General features: G+C 39.7%; 1 protein-coding gene across 4 annotated transcripts in view; it reads left to right on the plus strand.

Annotated features, from left to right (window-relative positions):
• The window catches only part of Ccdc18 (coiled-coil domain containing 18), a 129,941-nt gene that overhangs the window by 48,395 nt on the left and 60,316 nt on the right, over positions 1-21,230 (plus strand). For all 4 annotated transcript variants that reach the window (XM_052735702.1, XM_052735704.1, XM_052735705.1 and 1 more), the window contains 2 exons: positions 1,540-1,760; positions 13,638-13,748. In XM_052735702.1, coding sequence (XP_052591662.1) covers positions 1,540-1,760; positions 13,638-13,748 — 332 coding nt within the window. The remainder of the gene's footprint in view (positions 1-1,539; positions 1,761-13,637; positions 13,749-21,230) is intronic.

Here is a 21,230-nt window from a genome sequence, read left to right on the forward strand (position 1 = left end):
AAATTCAATAATCTACCCTAATATCCAATCATATCTATATCCTTTTTTTTTCTTTTTCTATTTTTTTTAACCATTACCAATAACAACTTATAACCAACCATCCTAAGCAATGACAAATATCTGTAACCCAATGAACAACTAAAACCACTCACTCCACCTCTTGGGAATGTGAGCATCATTTTTTAAAAATTATTTCCTGCTGTCTGGGGGTGTCAGCATCTTTAGGAGAAACTGAAAAGAAAAATTTGGGTTAATTGTCAGTACCTGGGAGAGGTAGCTGTATGATTTGTTGTCCAGTCTCTATGTAATGGGAAAGTGCAGGGCTTGTCTCAAGTTCTGGCTGGAGTAGTCTGTGAGGCTGGATCATCTCAGCCAGCCGTCTCAAAATTGTCCGTATTAGTTTATAGTCCAAAGCCAATTTTACATGGTGTCTTTCAGCTTAGTGGTGTTATCGTAGTGCAGTTGGAACCATCATTGTGGAGTCCCATCATCTTTTTGGAGACTTCAGAGATTGCATTAGGCCAGATTATTTCTTTTCTTGGTAATTTATTCCGGGTAGTTCTCCCTTCTTCTTTGGATGCTTATTTGTCTAAAAATCTTTCAATTCTTGAAGATGGTTGTTTTTATTTTCATGGAAAGACAAAAACAAAACCCTGCCCCAACCCTTACTTTGGGGAAGTTCCCTTTTGACAAGTTATATCTGATCAAATGAGAAACATTTGTTAGTCGTATAAGTTAGTTTAAATTGGTCATGCTGGTTGATCAACTCTTCTAATTAAGAGCTCTCTCTCTTGTTCAAATCTAACCTTTATCAATTTTGATGGTATCCATAACAGTGCACAAAAAGATTATTTGAAAGCAGTCTTTTGCCACCTTAGGTTATTTCTATTTGCTTTAAAAATTGAAGACCATATTTCTGCAAATTGGAATAATTTAACTTTTGTTTCTTTCTGAATCCTCTCCCACCTTTTGTTTTCCTTGTCTTGTTTCTCTAGCTAAGACTTTTAAGCACTGTTTTAAATTAGAGACAATATTCTTCATTTTCTCCCATTTAGTATAATGTTGGTCAAAGGTTTTGTTGTATATAGCTTTTATTATGCTGACATACATTCCTTCTATGCCTAGCTTCTTCAAGTCGTTTATTATGAAAGAATATTGAACTTTGTTGAAGGCCTTTTGTGCATCAATTGAGTTTTTGTCTTTAAGTCTTTTTATGTGCTGTATTATACCTAATAATTTGCATATCCTTCAATTGTTTAAATAAGAAACTAAACTTTATTAATAAATCTTTCAACTATTTAAGTCAATTTTTTTTTTTTTTTTTTTTGGTTTTTCAAGACAGGGTTTCTCTGTGTAGCTTTGCGCCTTTCCTGGGACTCACTTGGTAGCCCAGGCTGGCCTCGAACTCACAGAGATCCGCCTGGCTCTGCCTCCCGAGTGCTGGGATTAAAGGCGTGCGCCACCACTGCTTGGCTTTAAGTCAATTTTTTATTCGTGAGCTTTTATGTAAAGCAATTTTTGTTTTGTGTTTTATTTCAGAAAGTATAAAAGATGAAAATCATCGTACTATGAATAAGCAGTATGAAAGAGAGAAGGAAAGACTTGCTACGGGAATAGAAGAACTACGCGCTAAGCTGATACAAATAGAAGCTGAGAATTCTGATTTGAAGGTTAACATGGCACACAGAACTAGTCAGTTTCAGCTAATTCAAGAAGAACTGCTAGAGAAAGCTTCAAATGCTAGCAAACTGGAAAATGAAGTAAGTTTGGATTTATCTGCGTATAAGTGCTAAACTTTGAGGTAGAAAAAAGTATTGCTATCGGGTTTTATAACTATTGAAATCTAGATTTATAAGGATTTGGAAAATGATACCATATCAGTTATAAATTCTTTTAAAACCATATTGGAAATGTATGTTTAATTTATAATGAAAGTAGGAAAATACTACCTAGTACCTTAACGTTCTCAAATTTGATGGAACTAATAACATATGTTTATGTAATAATAGTACGTGTTTATAGATCTAAGATTGTACATGAATATTTCTTTGGGCTGCCAACTCACAAAAAATGACACGGAGACTTATTAAGTATAAAAGGTTGGCTTATAGGTTAGGCTTGTCCCACTAGCTCTTATAACTTAAATTAATCCATTTTTATTCATCTACGTGTTGCCACGTGACTTGTGGCTTTTATCTCTCCTCCTATACATACATTTTGCTCTCTCTGTGTCTAGCTGGTGACTCTGCCTTTCTTCCCAGAGCTCTCTCTGTCCAGAAGTCCTGGCTATACCTCCTGCCTAGCTATTGGCTGTTTAGTTTTTTATTAAATCAGTCACAGTGATGTATCTTTACACAGTATAAATAAATAGCTTGCAACATTTACCCCTTTTTGTCTAAATAAAAGGGAAAGGGTTTTAACTCCAACATAGTAAAACTATATACAATAAAAACAATTATCAAGTAAGATATGCATTCACAATGTCCAGTTCATTAGTATTTGGCAAATTCTGAGAAAATATTCTATTATCTGTCTTATCTTGGTGAGTCCAAAGCTTTGTACCTAATTTACTATTTATCATGACTAAAGAAAACTATAAAAATAACTGTCTGTCTTCAAGCCTATCAAAGACATGAGAAGGATATAATATTACCTGAATAAACAGGAATTGCAGAGCAAGCAACTTCCAAACTAAGAAACAGCAGAGACATCTTGCTGCCTAGACAGTCACCCCAAGGTTCCTCTGCAACGTTGGGGCACCCATCTACAGCTTAGTGTCCTAGAATATCTGACAGACTTTTCTGTGAAGCTAGAATTTTGTCTTAACCTGTCTTGGCAATGTTCGGCAGTTGTCTTCTTTTGTGTCCTACTTTTGCAATTTGGCCAGCATACTGTCAGCAGTTGATGGAAGGGCAGTTTCTTCCAAATGGCTAGCTTTTGCCACAAAGAAAGCAAATTCCATATGGAGGTTCTTTAATGCCCATCATCCTTTTGTAAAGTAAATTGGTGCTGTCAGGAGCAGATGTGTCTCACTGTTATGAAAATCCTTATGTTATTAAAACATTTTAAATGCCATATTTTGTAGGTCTTTGAAGTTTTTGAAGATCACTTATCTATCGAAAATAGATCTCTGTATAACCTTGAAAACATACCTAACGTGACTATAAGTTTGATTGTTATAAATGACTATTAACCTGTATTTCTTTATTATCCTAACTAGCCTTCAGAGACTAAAAATTTGCATTAAATTTTTAAATGAGCGGCATAGCTACAATACCTTAAACAAGAACAGAAACAGATATACAGTATAACAAAAATAACCTTAAATTTGTATCAGTATACGAAAATCTATACCAACGTAAAATATTTGAGAATACTGGTTATTGAAAAGTAGACTGAAGCTGGGCGATGGTGGTGCATGCCTTTAATCTCAGCACTTGGGAGGCAGAGCCGGGTGGATATCTGTGAGTTTGAGTCCAGCCTTGTCTATAGAGCGAGATCCAGGATAGGCACCAAAACTACACAGAGAAACCCTGTCTCGAAACCGCCCCCCCTCCCAAAAAAGTGGACTCAACAATCCACTCCTTTAATCCTATCATTTCTATACTCTATCTCCCCTTTTTTCCTTAAGAAAGAGATCCTTGAATCAAACCCCTTTGTTTGGCTTTCTCCCTGACCATGATCACTAACGACTTGTGACCAACCCCCCTAAAAAATGACAACATCCATAACCCCTGAATGACCAAAAATCACCCACCAAACCTCCTGGGAATGTGTGCACTGTGTTTTCTAGACTGCTTCCTGTTGTCTGGGGGTGATGGACTCTTTTGGAGGACACAGAGGAAACTGAGGTAATGGTCAGTCCTGGAAAACTAGCCATAACCTTTGTTGTCCAATCTCTCTGCAATGGGAAAGATCAAGGCTTATCTGCAGTCCTGGCTAGGATAGTCTGTGAGGCTGGACATCTCAGCCAGCAGCCTTGAACCTGTTCTAGATGTAGAACTCTGAGGAAATTGCAGTAGAGTCACTCTGAGAGGCTGGATCACCTGGGTCATCCATTTCCATTTGCGTCCCCTTTTTCTGAAAGCATACTGACTTTCAAAGGTACGTACATATGTGAATTAACACAAGTATGGACTGTGCATTGTACATGAGCCAGCAAAAGATGATTTGTTTTATGTTGTGAACAAGTAAAATATATGTCACCTGTCTTGTAGTTTTTCTAGGCTTATTTATGTCTGTAGCCAAGATTTTCAGGGGGTCTGTTATGCCTGCAACATGAGCCCCCCAGAGACCACCAGGAGTCTAAGTTCATCTGCAAAAGCAAAGAACCTTTATTCGGGGAGAGCCTCGAGCTTAGTTGAGGCATGGTTTTTAAGGAGTAAAGGATGGGGAGGTAGGGGAATTCTGGATTCAGATGGGGGTTGAACTCCTGATTGGGCAGGAGTGGGGCAACAGAAGTCTTGTTATACAGGGATTGGTACTGGCATTGCTGCAAGGAAATTGGCACCTTATATACAAGTTATGTAAGCTATCCTTAATGTTCTGGAGCATCTAGTACTTGCTTGTCTCAATTCTCATTGGTCCCCTGCAGGGTACAGTTGGTGGCTTTTCCTAGTTATTGCAAAGGTGAGGCCTAGTCTCAGTATTGTTAGTTTGCAACCTGTCATGGCTGCACTAATGTTAAGTTAGGCCTCTTCAGTACCTCCCTCCCCATCAAACCTGATCTCTATCAACCTTGAATGAATCCATAGCCTTTCGTTTTCTATTTTTTAAAAAAAAAAACACAACCTCTTCCCCAAAGCAATACATTTTTTGACTTCCATTGTAAAGTTAAGGCAATTTTAAAGTTTCTAGGTTGGTTTAATTCAGCATTCCCTTCCACAATCCAGTGTCTCTCAGCAGCTGTTTTTCTCTGTTCATTAGCACTCAAAAATTCAAATAAACAAAGCACTATATAAGATCCAAACTCCCTGTGTTATATTTTCCATCTTTACTCTCTTTTTGAAGACTTTATTATTATTATTATTATTTTTTTTTTTTTTTCCGGAGATGAGGACCGAACCGAGGGCATTGCGCTTGCTGGGCAAGCGCTCTACCACTGAGCTAAATCCCCAACCCCAACTTTATTATTTTTAAACTACTTATTTTTTTCTATGACTGTCAATACCCATTTTCTTTTCTTTAGCACCTAAGCACATATTGAAACATACCTTTTTAGAGGTTTTTTTTTTATGTCTTGACCTGGCTTTACTAAGCATCTGCAGTGTTTTCTGATCACATGAGACAAATTTTAAACTGACATGTTAGTTTTTGCATGGCTCAGCCTAGTGCATAGTGCTGGCTCCAGCCTGCAGTCAGTAGCTGTTAGCTGCACCTTTATATGCCACTGAGCACCAGCCCTCCTGAGAGACTGCAAGACTAGGAAGCTACATCCAGCTCCTTGTCCAGAACTTTTCTTAGCTTTCTCAGGCCTTATGTTCGGATATTCGAGCCACCATATTGGATGCCATATATAGATGGTTATTTTTTGGGGCTGCCAGCTCACAAAAAACAATATGGAGACTTATTATTAATTATAAAAGCTCAGCCTACAGCTTAGGCTTGTCCCAGTAGCTCTTATAGCTTAAATTTTTATTCATCTATGTGTTGCCATGTGACTCATGGCTTTTATCACTCATCCTGTATGTCTTCCTCCCTCTGTGTCTGGCTGGCGACTTCGCCTTTCTTCCCAGAGCTTGTTGTGTTCCAGAAGTTCCAACTATACCTCCTGCCTAACTATTGGCTATTTAGTTTAGTTTTTTTTTTTTTTTTTTTTTGGTTTTTCGAGAAAGGGTTTCTCTGTGTAGCTTTGTGCCTTTTCCTGGAACTCACTTGGTAGCCCAGGCTGGCCTCGAACTCACAGAGATCTGCCTGGCTCTGCCTCCCGAGTGCTGGGATTAAAGGCATGTGCCACTACCGCCCGGCTTAGTTTTTTTTTTTTTTTTTTTGTTGTTGTTGTTGTTTTTTTTAATTTATTTTTTAAATTACACTCATGATATTCATTAATTACACTCATGATATTAATCACATTTGTGGTATTCATAGATTACATTCGCAGTATTCATTCAATTATATATATATTGTTCAATATATATATATAATTTTTTTTTAAATTTTAAATGCCCAATGTCATTTATTGAAGGAGGGAGGAGATCTTAAATACAGGCTCACAGCACGATGGGAGAACCCTGGAGGACAGAAGTTCGCTACTGATGTTTTACAGTCTTGCATCTAAGCTGTTAACGCCCATTATTCAGGATACACAGACAAGGAACTTCCCTTAAGCATTCAGGAGGGTGGAACCTGGCAGGGAATCAGCATAGGGAGGATATCAAGGTCAAGATCCGCAAGCAAGTCAACAGTTACCCAAAACGGGGGTCAGGGACTTACAGGTCCCCCTTTTATTAAATAATGAGCTTCTGACTTGGGTTGCGTGGGACGTCAGCAGGTCACCTTACCCATCATGGAGATGCCTGCCCAGGCCCCACAGGTGCTCTGTCTTAGGTTGGTGAGTGCCCTCCAGACGTTACCTGTCTCTGAATACTCATCATACAGGCTCAATCGTGTGTGAGCTGCAGAGTTAACTGTTGTCAAAGATCTCAAAGTGGCACTGGGCTTGCAATCTGTGTGTTCGACACAGAAAAGACCAACAGAGGTCCTATCTCACCCATAGCCAGTAGGCTAAAGGCAACTGAGCTATTCCCTTCCTTAACGAGCCATACTATACGTTGGAGTCCTTGTAAGATAGTATTCCAAAAGCAACTGAAACTTGAGTTTATAAATTTATAATTTTCAAAGCCAATCAAGATGTATATAACTACTGAATTAAATTTATCATGCCCAATAGAATGGAAGATTAACTAACTGTGGTAGCTGTAGGTAGAGTTTTCCTGCCTGGCCCACAGTCAGGACAAATTTCTCTCACCTGCCAGTCCCACAGCCGCTCAAACCCGACCAAGTAAACACAGAGACTTATATTGGTTACAAACTGTATGGCCATGGCAGGCTTCTTGCTAACTGTTCTTACAGCTTAAATTAATCCAATTCTATAAGTCTGTACCTTGCCACGTGGCTCGTGGCTTACCGGCATCTTCACATGCTGTTTCTCATCGTGGCGGCTGGCAGTGTCTCTCTCACTCAGCCTTCCACTTCCCAGCTTTATTCTCCTCCTTGTCCCGCCTACACTTCCTGCCTAGCCAATGGCCAATCAGTGTTTTATTATTGACTAATTAGCAACATATTTGCCATACAGAACATCCCACAGCAGGTAGCTACTTTTGTTGCCAGGGTCTCCACTGTGCTAGTTGTAGTAAGCAATTATGAAATGGTAATCCCAGACACAGTAGCAGCAGTGGCCGCCATTGCTATAACAGCAACAGCAGCAGCAGCAATGTCAAATTCTCTTCTGGAGTGTGTGGACATCCACTGGCATGGATACAACTCCAGTAACACAAACCGCCAAGGCCCATTTTTCTTGATCCCAGCACGACTTTAGCTGGCAACTCTTCTGGAGAATCCTATCTCATGGCTACAGTTCCTAGGCTTACATTAATGCTTGCCAAAGCTGGCGATATTGGGCTCTCAGTCTCCATTGACATCAGAAGGGTAGATTTTTTTCATGAAGACCCATTAGGTCTCTGTCATGTTGGGCTTCAGCAGCAGCCACAGGGCGTATTCAGTGCTCAGGAATCCAAAGAGGAACCTCATTGTCCTGAGGAAAGGCATAAACAGAACCCTGGGCCCACACCAACACTAGATCGGGTCTCCTCCACGTGCTAGTAGAAAGATCCTTCCATCACTCCAGAGGGTGATTTGCAACAGGAGCCCTCCAGTGCTTATCTGCATTGGATACTCCAGCAAAATCCACCGATAAACTCCAGCAGAATCCACCGATAAAAAATTTAAAATATATAAAACAAGGGAAAGAATAGAATGTGGAGAGGAATGATGAGTCCCTAGTTCTCCCTTTTTTTATTTTAGTAAAATGTTTGTTTGCTTGTTTAATATTTCAAATTTTTCTTTTATTTTTATTTATTTTTTTATTGTTTAAAATTAATTTATTTATTTTTCTATTATCAGCTTGATACAGTATGTATTCTTATCTTAATAGTGAGATGTTTCATTGAGGCTTGCTCAGTAATTGAGTAAAACTGAAATTTATTATAAGCCACAGTCGTCCTAGGGACCTCCAAGCTATATATATAGCCTCCATGGTTCTGTGGGTTGTAGTCTGATTGTTCTTTGCTTTATATCTAGAATCCACTTATGAGTGAGTACATACCATGTTTGTCTTTCTGGGTTTGGGTTACCTCACTCAGGATGATTTTTTCTAGTTCCATCCATTTGCTTGCAAATTTCATGCTTTCATTGTTTTTCTCTGCTGAGTAGTACTCCATTGTGTATATGTACCACATTTTCTTCATCCATTCTTCAGTTGACGAGCATCTAGGTTGTTTCCAGGTTCTGGCTATTACAAATAGTGCTGCTATGAACATAGTTGAGCATGTATCTTTATGGTATGAATCAGCATTCCTTGGGTATATGCCCAAGAGTGGTATGGCTGGGTCTTGAGGTAGTTCGATTCCTAATTTTCTGAGAAACAGCCATACTGATTTCCACAGTGGTTGTACAAGCTTGCATTCCCACTAACAGTGGAGGAGTGTTCCCTTTGCTCCACATCTTCTCCAACATTGACTGTCATTGGTGTTTTTGAGCATAGCCATTCTGACAGGTGTAAGGTGGTATCTCAGAGTTGTTTTTTATTAGACCAATCACAGTGTAATCAAATATCTTGCAACAACTAGCAATTGTGATTCTGTAGGTATAACTCATGACTTACCATTTTAAAACATTACATGTGAATTTGATACTATGGGTTATATTCTGAAAAGGTAATCTTTTTAAAGAAATTATATATTTAGTTTATTCATTTCTGTGTGGTATATTTCTTCTGCCTGTACAACTCCTAAAAGTTTTCAAGTGCAAATCTACTAGTAATGAAGTTCTTAATAGTTTTTGTCTGATAAAACTTTCTTCTTCATATTCTGAAGGATTTTTATTCATAGACTATAGAATTTTCCTTAAGCTCCTTAAATAAATCTTTAAATCGGAATTATTTTCTTAAAATATATTCTGGTCATACTTTTCCTTTCCCCCAAATTCCTCTCAGATTCTACACATCTCCCCCGTCCCAACTCCATGCTATTTCTTTCTTTCTCTTTAGAAAAAAACAAAACAAAACAGGAAACAAAAGTAAAAACACCCAAACACACAATTCCCCTCAAGTCCCACAAGAAACACATACATACCAAGAAAAAACAAAACAAAACAAAAGACCCCTAGTCTTTGTGTTTCCATTTGTTGTATGAATAAGCTTCTCTGATAATGGATGAATGAGGCACTGATCATGAGTATAGCAGAATGTCTTTAGGAGTCATTTTATTAATCTGTTCCTGGGATGAAAGGTGTGTGCCAGCTAACTTTTTAATAGCTGAATAATATTCCATTGTGTAAATGTACCACATTTTCATTATCCACTCACCAGGTGATGAATATATAGGCCATTTCCAGGTTCTAACTATTATGAATAGAGCAGCAATGAATATGAATGAACAAGTATTTTGGTAGTAGGCTGTAGAGTCCTTTGGGTATATATGCCCTAGATTGGTTTAGCTAGATTTGGTGGTAGACCTATTTCCAGCTTCCCGAGGAATTGCCAAATTGATTTGTATAGTGGCTGTATCAGTTTGTAACCCCGCCAGCAACAAATAACTGTTTCCTTTACCCCATATGTTTGCCAACATGAACTATTAATTGTTTTATTGATCTTGACCATTCTGACTGGTGTAAGACAAAAATCTCAAGGTAGTTTTTTGCTGCGGGCCGCAGGAATATATCATAAGAACTCAGCTGGTTATGGCAAAGCCACTACCTGGAGGGATCAAGGATTTCCTCCAGAGGAAGCCAAATTCCAAGGAGCTTTTGGTGTTACTTGGCTTTTTATATATCAGCTGTCTTCTGTTATGAAAATCATGTGTGCCTTCATAGTTTTCCCAGTTGATTTTTCCCTAAGAAGGGCTAACAGTGTGGACTGATCACTCTCTGGACATATACATTCCAGGTATTTGGAGAACAGCCTCAGGAAAGGCTTTCTCTGGAATCAGATATCTCCCTTGGCCACTTTCAAGGACTAGCAGTAATAACAGTCTTCATGCAAGTCTCCTGATTTAAGATAAATTCCACAAGGAGACACTGCCTAGGTCAGGTGGACGTTAAGTAATAGCTTTACACAATTTAGCTCGGACCCCCCTTTCTTATACCCCTACTAACTTTATAGACCTTTAACTCCTTACCTAACCAATTCTAGGAATATTTAGATAACTTTCTGTGCTGACAGCTATGCTCAGCCAGAAACCCAGTTCAAGCCTCTCTGTAATCATCATCATTGGAAGCATCTGGCCAGGTCCATCCCCAGATAGAGGAAAGTACCTTATCAGAGATACCTCTGTACTCTCTAAAAACAGACTTAAGCATCCAGACTACCTGTTTGAGGACGCCTGGCGGATGTGTCAATTAAACTTTACTTTCTTCTTTCCCAAACCTTACCTCTAGTTCCAGATCTCCCTTTAACTATCACCAGAGGCATCCAGCTGTACACAGGTTGCCTAGCGACTGAGCACACTTTCCCCCACTCTGCAGAAAAATAGGTAGATAGCTTGGACAGATATGAGCCACAGGAAAAAAGAAGACAGTTTTATTTTCTCCCATTGACCTAGCAACTTATAGATTCATAACATTTTCTACTAATCACCTTTAAGACTATAGTTGAGCACATAAGAGCCCTCTTCTTAGACATTACCTGACTTTAGCCTTTAGTTAATTCATTTCCCCATTGGTCACTTCCCTTTGGGGTTGCAAATGATAATTAACGGTTATTGCCTCCCTATGTGATTCTTATCACCCCTCCGTTTGACCCTGGAAGCCTGGCTTTGCACTGCTAAGGGAATACTGCTTGTAAGTGTATATATACCAGGACTTCAGGGCACTGGAGGACGGAGAAGAGAAAAGAGAATAGAAGAACTAGATGGGTAAGAACTTGAGAGGAACAAACTAAGATGGGGAAGAACTAGATTGAAGGGCTAGAAGAGAGGACTAGAGGAACGAGATGGAAGATGAGGAAGAGCCAGATGGGGAAGAACAAGATGAGGAAGAATGAGATTAGGAGAGAGAAGGAGATAGGAAAGGAGCTGATATGGGAAAGAACTAGATGGATGAGAAACTAGAAGGGGCAGAACTAAGATGAAGGAATTTAGATAGAACCTGGAGGGGACAACAGATAAATGTAAAGAGAAATTGGGCAAGAAAGGAGCTAAAAATGAGAGCAGAGTATAAGCTTGTAGAGAGAGAACTGACAGAATAATAAAGTATATGGACTAAGGAATTTCGTGCACATACATTCATTTCTTTTCTTCAAAGATTAATTATCAGCTGGTTGTAGATTCTTCCCAGACCCTGGGAGGGGACTATTGAGGGGCTGGACCCCCATAGTTCTCGATAGTTTTAATTTATATTTCCCTAATTACTAAGAATGGTGAACAGTTAAATGCTTCTCAGCCATTTGTGTGTCCTTTTTGAGAACTCTCTGCTTATTTCTTTACTCTTTTTAAATTGGGTTATTTGTTTTCTTAATGATACTTTGCTCAAAATGCTTTTCACCTGTAGAATTTCCTGGTGGTGTTTTTAGTTTTTTTTTTCTTTTTTTTCTAAGACAAGGTTTCTCTGTGTAGCTCTGGCTGGCTGTCCTGGAATTCACTCTGTAGACCAGGCTGGCCTGGAACTCACAGAGATTGCCTTCCTCTACCTCCCTGAGTGCTGGGACTAAAGGCGTGCGCCACCATGCCCAGGGGGTTTGCAAGTATTTTATTAAAAATTTTTGCATCTATGTTCATAAGGGATATTGGTCTACAATTTTCTTTCCTTGCTGGGTCTTTATGTAATTTAGTTATCAAGGTAATTGTGGCCTTGAACAAAGAATTAGGCAATATTTTTCCAGTTTCTATTTTGTGTAATCATTTGAGCAGTATCGTGTTTAAATTTTCTTTGAAAGTCTGATAGAATCCTTCGATGAATGCATCTGACCCTGGACTTTTTTGTTTGTTTGTTTGTTTCTTTTTGAGACAGGATTTCTTTGTGTATCAATCCTGGCTTTCCTGAAACTTGTACTGTAGATCAAGCTGGCCTGGAACTCGTAGTCTCGCCTACCTTTGTCTTCTGAGTGCTGGGATTAAAGGCCTGTGCCACGACTACCTGGCTTTTCCCCTCTTTTGATTTATTGTTCTGAGATTATTTATTCTTTGTGTTTTCTTGGGTGTGGTTAACTTTCAGACTGAAATTTTCCTTCTAGTTTCTTTTGTATAGCTGGATCGGTAGATGGATAATGCTTAAATTAGATTTTATTTTGGTGATACTTTGTTTGTGCTTTAACAAATAAAGCTTGCCTGGAGATCACAGGGCAGAGTTAGCCACTAGATAACCATAGAGGCTACCTTTAAAGGCACATACCTTTAATCCCAGCACTTGGGAGGAGGAAGCAGGAAGATCAGGAGTTCAAGGCCACCTTGGGCTACACAAGATTGATCCAGTCTAAAAGAGAAACATCCAGGCAGTGGTGGCACACACTTTTGATCCCTGCACTTGGGATCTCAAGCCTTTAATCCCAGCACTATAGAGGTGGAAACAGGAGGTGATATGGCTGGGCAGAGAGAGTAATATAAGGCGGGAGGAGACAGGAGCCTTGTCCCCTTTCAGGCTGAAGATTCCATAGAGGTAATAAGCCTTTCTGGTGCCTGGCTGCTCTGCCTCTCTGATCTATCAGTTTTCACCCCTATATCTGGCTCTGGGTTTTTATTATTAAGACGAATTAGGATTTGTGCTACATTTTTTTTTTTTTTTTGGTTTTTGAGACAGGGTTTCTCTGTGTAGCTTTGCGCCTTTCCTGGAACTCACTTGGTAGCCCAGGCTGGCCTCAAACTCACAGAGATCCACCTGGTTCTGCCTCCCGAGTGCTGGGATTAAAGGCGTGTGCCACCACCGCCCGGCTTGTGCTACATTTATCATCAATGATTTTCTTTCTCATGTATTGTGGTTGATAATTTTGCTGGCTATAGTAATTTGGGTTGTCAGCACATTTTAGGAAAGTACTCTACTGATGAGTTGTATCACCAGCCTAGTTCTTGTTCTTAAGTATGTACAGTAATGTAAATAAACTAAGAGATTATTTGCCAGGCAGTGGTGGCACACACCTTTAATTCCAACACTCATGAGACAGAGGCAGGTGTGAACTCTGTGAGTTCAAGGCCAGCCTGTTCTACACAGCAAGTTCCAGGATAGCCAGAACTGTTACACCCTCTCTTGAAAAACAACAGCAAAAGTAAATAAATAAAAAAGATTATTCAATGTATATTCTAACTGTCTATTACCATAAATTTTTCCAGTTAATTAGTTATAGTGTATTTAGGATTTGGAATAAGGAGCAGGTATTTGATTTTAAAATGCATGTCATTACTTTTAAAGCTGTATTGTTTTTGTTTTTTCAGATGACGAAGAAATGTTCTCAACTTTTAACTCTAGAGAAACAGCTGGAAGAAAAAATTATTGCGTATTCTTCTATTGCTGCAAAAAATGCAGAACTTGAACAGGAGCTCATGGTAAAATTTATCATTTTATTTTCCTTTTAATTGTTATTATGTCAATTTGATCTATTATGTAGTTTGACTTTGAAGTTTTTTTGTTGGTTTCTAATTGATATTACTAATTTAAAGATGACAGTAAAGTGTTGAAGTCACTCACTGTTATTCTGTGAGGACCTATCTAACCTTTTATTCCTTTTAGTGTTTGAAATTGCAACCTGAACATTCAGTGTATGTATATTTCCAGTTGTTATATCTATTGGTTAAGTGGCGCTGCTTGTGGCTGGCCGCCACCCGCGGCGGCCATGCCCGCAGAGGAGAGTGCTGATCGGAAGAATCATAGCCATGGTTACCTTTTTAGAGCTTTATTGGGAGAGGAGAGAGAGAGAGAGAGAGAGAGAGAGAGAGAGAGGAGAGAGAGAGAGAGAGGAAGAGAGGGAGAAAGAGAGAGGGAGAGAGGACAGATGGAAGGAAGGAGTGGAAAGGAAAGAGAGGGATGCACAGAGGGCCCACCCACTTTTAAGGCTGGGACACCATTGCAGGCTGATGACGTAATTAAGGACTGAATCTTTACAATATCTTCCTTGTGGCTATTATCAGCAGCAATGAACATGGTTGAGGCAAGTGTCTCTGCAGTAGGATAAAGTGTCCTTTGGTTTTAAGCACAAGAGTGGTATAGTTAGATCTTGAGGTAGATCAGTTCCCATCTTCCTTTGGATTGGCCACCCTGATTTCCATAGTGGTTGTACAAGTTTGCACTCACACCACCAATGGATGAGTGTTCCCTTTACTTCACATCTTTACCAACATGAGCTATCATTTGTTTATTTTCTTGGCCATTCTGATTGGTATAAGATGAAATCTGAAAGTAGTTTTGATTTGCATTTCCCTCATGACTAAGTATGTTGAACATTTCTTAAATGCTTCTCAGACATTTATGTTTCATCTTGTGAGAACTCTGTTTAGATCTCTACCCTATTTTTTAATTGGGTTATTTGTTTTCTTGACATTCATTTTTTTTAAGTTCTTTATATATTTTGGATATTAGCACTCTATAGGATATATAGTTAATACAAATCTTTTCCCATTCTGTAGCCTTCCACATTGTCCAAATGATGATGTCCTTTGCTGTACAGAAGCTTTTCAGTTTTATGAGATACCATTTACTAATTGTTATTTTTAGTGCCTATACTATCAGTGTTCTGTTCAAAAAGCCTTTTCCTGTACTATGAAATTCAAGGCTATTCCCCACGTTGTCTTTTATCAGGTTCAGTGTATTTGGCTGGGTGTTGAGATCTTTGATCTCTTTCGGGTTGAGTTTTGTGTAGGGTGATAAGTATGGATCTATTTGTATTCTTTTACATGCAGTCATCCAATTCCACCAGCACCTTTTGTTGAAGATGCTGTCTTTTTTCAGAGTGCATTTTTGTCTTCTTTGTAAAAAAAAAAAAAATCAGGTATTCATAGGTGTGTGGACCTATTTCTGAGTTTTCAATTCTATTCCATTGATCAATGTGTCTTTTTTGTGCCAATACCATGCTGTTTTTCTTGCTATAGCTCTGTATTACAAATCGAGGTCAGGGGTGGTGATACTTCCAGCAATTAAAAAAAAATTATTCAGGATAGTTTTTAGCTATCCTTGTGTTGTGTGTGTGCGTGTGTGTGTGTGTGTGTGTGTGTGTGTGTGTGTGTGTGTGTGTGTGTGTGTGTGTGTGTTTGTGTGTGTGTGTGTATAAAGCTGAAAATTGTCGGGTCAAGTTCTTTGAAGAATTGTGTTAGAATTTTGATGGGAATTTCATTTAATTTGTAGATTGCTTTGGGTAGAATGTCCATTTTTATTATATTAATCCTACTGATCCATGTGCATGGGTGATCTTTCCATCATCTGATATCTTCCTCAATTTCTTTCTTCAATGTTTTTTCATACAATTTTTTTTTTCTAGACAGTGTTTCTCTGTATAGCTTTGGAGCATCTCCTGGAACTCGATCTGTAGACAAGGCTGGCCTCGAACTCACAGAGATCAGCCTGCTTCTGCCTCCCAAGTGCTGGGATTAAAGGGGTGTGCCACTACTACCTGGCTTATTTTATATTTTTTTCAGACTATTGTGAAATGTATCGCTTCCCCAAAATTGTTAATTTTGTGTCCTGCTACTTTGCTGGCCGTTGGGTGTTGAAGTCACCCACTGTCGGTGTGTGGAGGTTGATGCATGATTAAGATAGAGTGATGCTTCTTGTATGACTTGGGTGCCCTGTGTTTGTTGCATAGGTGTTCAGAATTGCAATATCCTCTTGGTGTATTTTTCCTTTGATGAGTATGTAGTGTCCTCTATCTCTTCTGAATAGTTTTGGTTTGAAAAACTAATTTTCTATTTTGTCAGATTTGAAAGTGGCTAACCAGCTTGCTTCTTAGGTCTGTTTGCTTGGATTATTTTTTTTTCCATCCTTTTACTCTGAGGTGATATCTATCCTTGATGTTAAAGTGTTTTTCTTAGATGCAGCACAAGTGTGGATCCTGTTTTTGAATCTGTTCTATTTTTCTGTCTTTTTATTGGGGGAATTGAGACCACTAATATTGAGAGTTATCAGTGAGCATTGTTTGTTGATTCCTGTTTTTTGGCTATGTCGTGTGTGTGTACACACATGTATTTTCCCTCTTTTGATTTGCTGGTCTATGATTATTTATTCCCTGTGTTTTCTTGGGTATGATTAACCTCTTGTATTAATCAGAGTTCTTTAGAGTAACAGAAATTATAGAATCTCTCTCTCTCTCTCTCTCTCTATATATATATATATATATATATATATACATACACGTATATATAAATTTATATCTATATATAAATAAAAAGGACATTTATTAAAATGACTTACAGGCTATGGTCCAACTAATTCAGCATTGGCTGCCTATGAATGGAAGGTCCAAGAATCCAGTAGTTGTTACGTTTACAAGGCCGAATGTCTCAGCTGGTCTTCAGTATATGCTGGAATCCTGAAGTAATGCCAGCGAGGAAATGGACTTGCTAGCAAGCGGGGGGGGGGGGGGGGGGGGGGGGGGGGGGGGGGGGGGGTTGAGCATGAGCACGAGGTTCCTTCTTACATGTCCTGTATATAGGCTGCCAGCAGATGGTGTGGTCCAGATTAAAGGTGGATCTTTCATTTTCAAATGATTTAATTTAGAAAAAAGATCCACCATGTGGTGGTGGTGGTGGTGGTGGTGGTGGTGGTGGTGGTGGTGGTGCACGCCTTAATCCTAGCACTCGGGAGGCAGAAGCAGGTGGATCCCTGTGAGTTCAAGGATATCCTAGTCTACAGAGTGAGTTCCAGGACAGGCTCCAAAGCTGTACAGAGAAACCCTGTCTCAAAAATCCAAAAAGGAAAAAAAAAGGGGGTGGGGAATCCCTCTGTCATTTGGCTTTTAGTTAATTTCAGATGTAGTCAAATTGACAGCCAAGAATAGCCATCACACCTCTTTTAGACTGGAATTTTCTTCTAATACCTTCTGTAGGGATAGATTTGTAGATTAATACCACGTAAATTTGGTTTTTGTCATGTAATGTCTTTCTTCATTTATTGTGATTGAAAGTTTTACTGGGTGTAGTAATCTGGGCTGGCATCTGTGGTGTCTTAGTAATAATAATAATAATGTGGTGTCTGTACCCTGATAATAGGTTTCTCCACTGATGCATTAAGCCAGATTAAGCGGAATTGAAAAAGTAAAAGGACAGGTTTATTTGAGCACGGCCACTCTCGGGTGACTTCTCCAGCCCCAGAGATCAAGGTGGGAGAAGTCACACACCCAGTCTAAAGCAGGGAGCTTATATAGCTTGTAGCTGAGGGGTGATGGCATGTCTGCCAAGAGCCTGGTTTGAGCCCAAGTATGGTCAAAAGCTAGAATGCTTGGGTGTGGATTTGGGCAGCTGGCAACTTCAGGGGAGGAGCTATCATAGCCACCAAGAAGGTGGAACTGGGCTTTTTGGTGCCTTCTCTTTATTCAGAGATTTTCAGAGAGGGTGTGTTTTAGAGAGAGAGAGAGACAGGAATGGGGCTTTCTGGATCAAGCAGGAGTGAGCTGAAGGTTCCAACAGAACACTTAAGAGTCTGCAGACCATCTGTCCAGGCCCTCTGGCTCTTAGAGTCTCTTTGAGAAGTCAGGTGTTATTTTTATAGGTCTGCCTTTATATGTTACTTGGTATCTTTTCCTTGAAGCTTTTAATATATTTCCTTTGTTTGGTGCATTTCGTGGTTTGATTATTGTATGCCAAGGGGAATTTCTTTTCTGATCTTGTCTACTTGGTGTTCTGTATGCTTCTTGTACCTTGATACACACCTCCTTTAAATTAGGGAAGTTTTCTTCTATGATTTTGTTGAAAATATTTTCTTTGCCTCTGACCTGTGTTTTTTCTTCTTCCTTTATTCCTATTAATCTTAGATTTGGTCTCCATAGTGTCCCAGACTGACTGGACATTTTGTGCCAGGAGCTTATTTAGATTTAACATTTCTTTGACAATGTATCCATTCCTTCTGTTGTATTCAATGCCTGAGATTATCTCTTGCATTTTGTTGGTAAGACTTTCCTTTTATCTGTTCAAGATTCCTGCTCAAGTTCCTAAAATTTTCACTTCCAGATTTCCCTCAGTTTGGGTTTTCTTTATTAATTCTATTTTCACTTTCTGGTCTTGAACTTTTTTTTTTCATTTTCTTTCACTGTTTGTTTATGTTTTCGTAGACTTCTTTAAGGGATTTATTCATTTCTTCTTTAAGAATCTCCATCATATTTATAAAGGCGATTTTAAGGCCTTTTTCTTATGCTTCAGCTATGTTGCAATAGTTAGGGCTTGCTGTTGTGGTGATATTTTGTTTGTGTTCTAAAACATAAAGCTTGCCTCAAGATCAGAGTGTGGAGCTAGGCACTAGAGGCCAGGCAGTGGTGGCACACACCTTTAATCCCAGCACTTGGGAGGAGGAAACAGGAAGTGATATGGCTGGACAGAGAGAGGAAGTGATAAGGTGGGGTGAAGACAGGAGCTCAGCCCTTTTGGTCTGAGGATTCAGTAGAGTTTAGAAGTAGCTATGGCTTGCTCCTTTCTCTCTCTGAGAGAATCTTTCAGCATTTACCCTTAAATGTGACTCTTTGAGTTTTTATTATTAAGACCAATTAGGATTCACACTGCATGCTGTGTGTGGTTGCTGAGCTCTAGTGGGGTCATACTGTCTTTGCTGTTATTGATTGTGTTTTTATGCTAATATCTAGGCATCTGGGTTTGGGAAGATTGCAAGTCTATGACTTTATTTTTTCAAGATTGTAATTCTAGATGCTGATATCTGGTCTTGTCTTTGTTGGATGTATGTGTAGATGTAACTGTCTTGTTAAATAAGAAACACAGAGTCAATTGCAGAGTTAAAAGCCCAAGAGGTCAGAGCAATAGCTAAGAGCTAAAAACCTTACCCTTCACTGCCGCTGCTGTCCTCCTCAGCAAGAGAGCTACTTCCTGTGTGTTTGTCCTTTTTATTGACTTTCTATTCTGCCTTCTCATTGGTTGTAAACCCAACCACATGACCTCCTCGTCACTGCCCATCTATACAGACCTCCAGGTCTTCTATGGTTGGTATTGAGATTAAAGGCGTATGTCTCCATGCTGGTGGTATCCTTGAACACACAGAGATCTGCCTGTCATGTGATCGGAATTAAAGGCGTGTGCTACCACTGCCAGACTTCTGCTGTGGCTTGCCATTAGCTCTGACCCCCAGGCAACTTTATTTATTAACATACAAATAAAATCATATTTCAGTACAAATAAAATATCACCATATGTATGTTTTGTTCTTCGGTTTCTATTACCCTCTAGTTCTTAGGAGAGTGTGGTGGCTGTGTGTTACCTGGTATGAAATTCCTATGTGTTTCTGGGTGTTGGAAGCTGACATGTAGGAATGGGGATGGGCTGGGTGGGGGTTAGTTGGGGTTCAGGAATCAAAGGAGGAAAATAATCAGGATGTTTCAATAGAATCTCCTTGGTCCCCTAAGAATAGGAACAGATAGTGAGGAGAGTCCACAGCAGGTAATCTGCTGCAAAGCTGGGATGAGATTGGAGGAACAGAGGGAGAGGTGAAGATCTGCAGTTAGCCTACCTGCTTCCCTGGCCAGAGTAGTTTGTGGGGTTCCCAGGAAATACCTGCTGGGGTTCAGGGTTGGGATAAAACAGTGAGTGGGAGGAGGGAAAATTGGAGGGGAAGGTCTGTACTATCCATTGGAGATGTGTTGTATGTAGACTATAGATGAGACTGGAGGATTGGATTTGGAAGAGAGGAGGGAAAAATGGAGAGCTATAGATCACCTACCTACTTTCCTGGACAGCAAGGCTGGTAGCCTCCAGGTAATCTTTTTTTTTTTTTTTTTTTTTTTTAAATATTTTTAGATTAGTAGGTTCCCAGAGAATCCCAGAGGTGGTGCTGACAGGCAGAGAGAATATATAGGAGAAATCTGAGAGGAGGGGGAGGAAGGAATAAGAGAGGAGGAAGAGTCAGCCACCCAGCTACACAACAAGTCACTTGTGTTTCCTGTGACTTGAACTGACACTGACTCTCTTTTTTCTGGTGTCCAGCCAGAGCTGCTGTCACTTTAATAGCTTTCATTCTTTACACAGTAAGAGTGTCTACTGCCTACTCTGCTCTGCAGTCTGTGAGTGGGACAGGTTTTCTCATCTTCTTGAGATTCCCTGGTTTGTACTCGTTGGAGTGGTTAATGATGTAGCTGTACGGTTTCTCCTAAATACACTGGAAGTTGGGGGAAGCAGTCAGTACTGAGATGTGTAAGGGTAGACCTGCCTTTTTACCTTTATACTTTTAAATTTGCTAAGTATTAATCACCCTGCTGGATGGATGTAGCTGTGGGTTTCAAGTAGTCCATTGGGATTTCAGAGTTCTCTGCCCCTACGTCAGTGAGTGTCAGTACAGAAACTTAGCTCCAAAGATTTATCAATTCCCACACTCCCCCTATCTCAGGCTCACAGTGCTCATTCTTCAGAATTATTCTCAGCTGATGAAGCCTGTTCCTGGCTGCTAGTGGCAAAGCTCCCTTTCCCAGCACAGCTCACTGCCTAACAGGCCTCCTCCTTCCTACCCTTCAGCTTGTTAGTGGCCTGCCCTTCTGTTCTTACCACTGCATCCCAAGTCTCTCTCTCAGCTAGGGTTGTAGCAGGTCGAATTTAATCTGTCTTAGTTGTGATTGTTCCCTTTGTGCAGACCCCCAGAGTATTTTAGTTTTAAATAATAGGTTCCCTGAAGATAGTGTCCAGCCACAGCCCTCTGACCCAAGGGAACTCCTCTACTCCTGATCTGTCCCGTCTAAGAAGTCATTGTCCTAGCAAGACCAGCAGCTGGATTTGAGGCTTGTGAGAGCTATGGATTTGTCCTGTTAGTAGGAGTCTCAGTCTCATTTTTACTAGAGTTGCCTGGTAATGTTTGGATGAGGCTCCCCTCTTCCCTATCAGTGGAAACTGTTC

This window comes from Peromyscus californicus, unplaced genomic scaffold, assembly GCF_007827085.1.
Source record: "Peromyscus californicus insignis strain IS unplaced genomic scaffold, ASM782708v3 Scaffold_13__1_contigs__length_99412109, whole genome shotgun sequence".
NCBI lineage: Eukaryota > Metazoa > Chordata > Mammalia > Rodentia > Cricetidae > Peromyscus > Peromyscus californicus.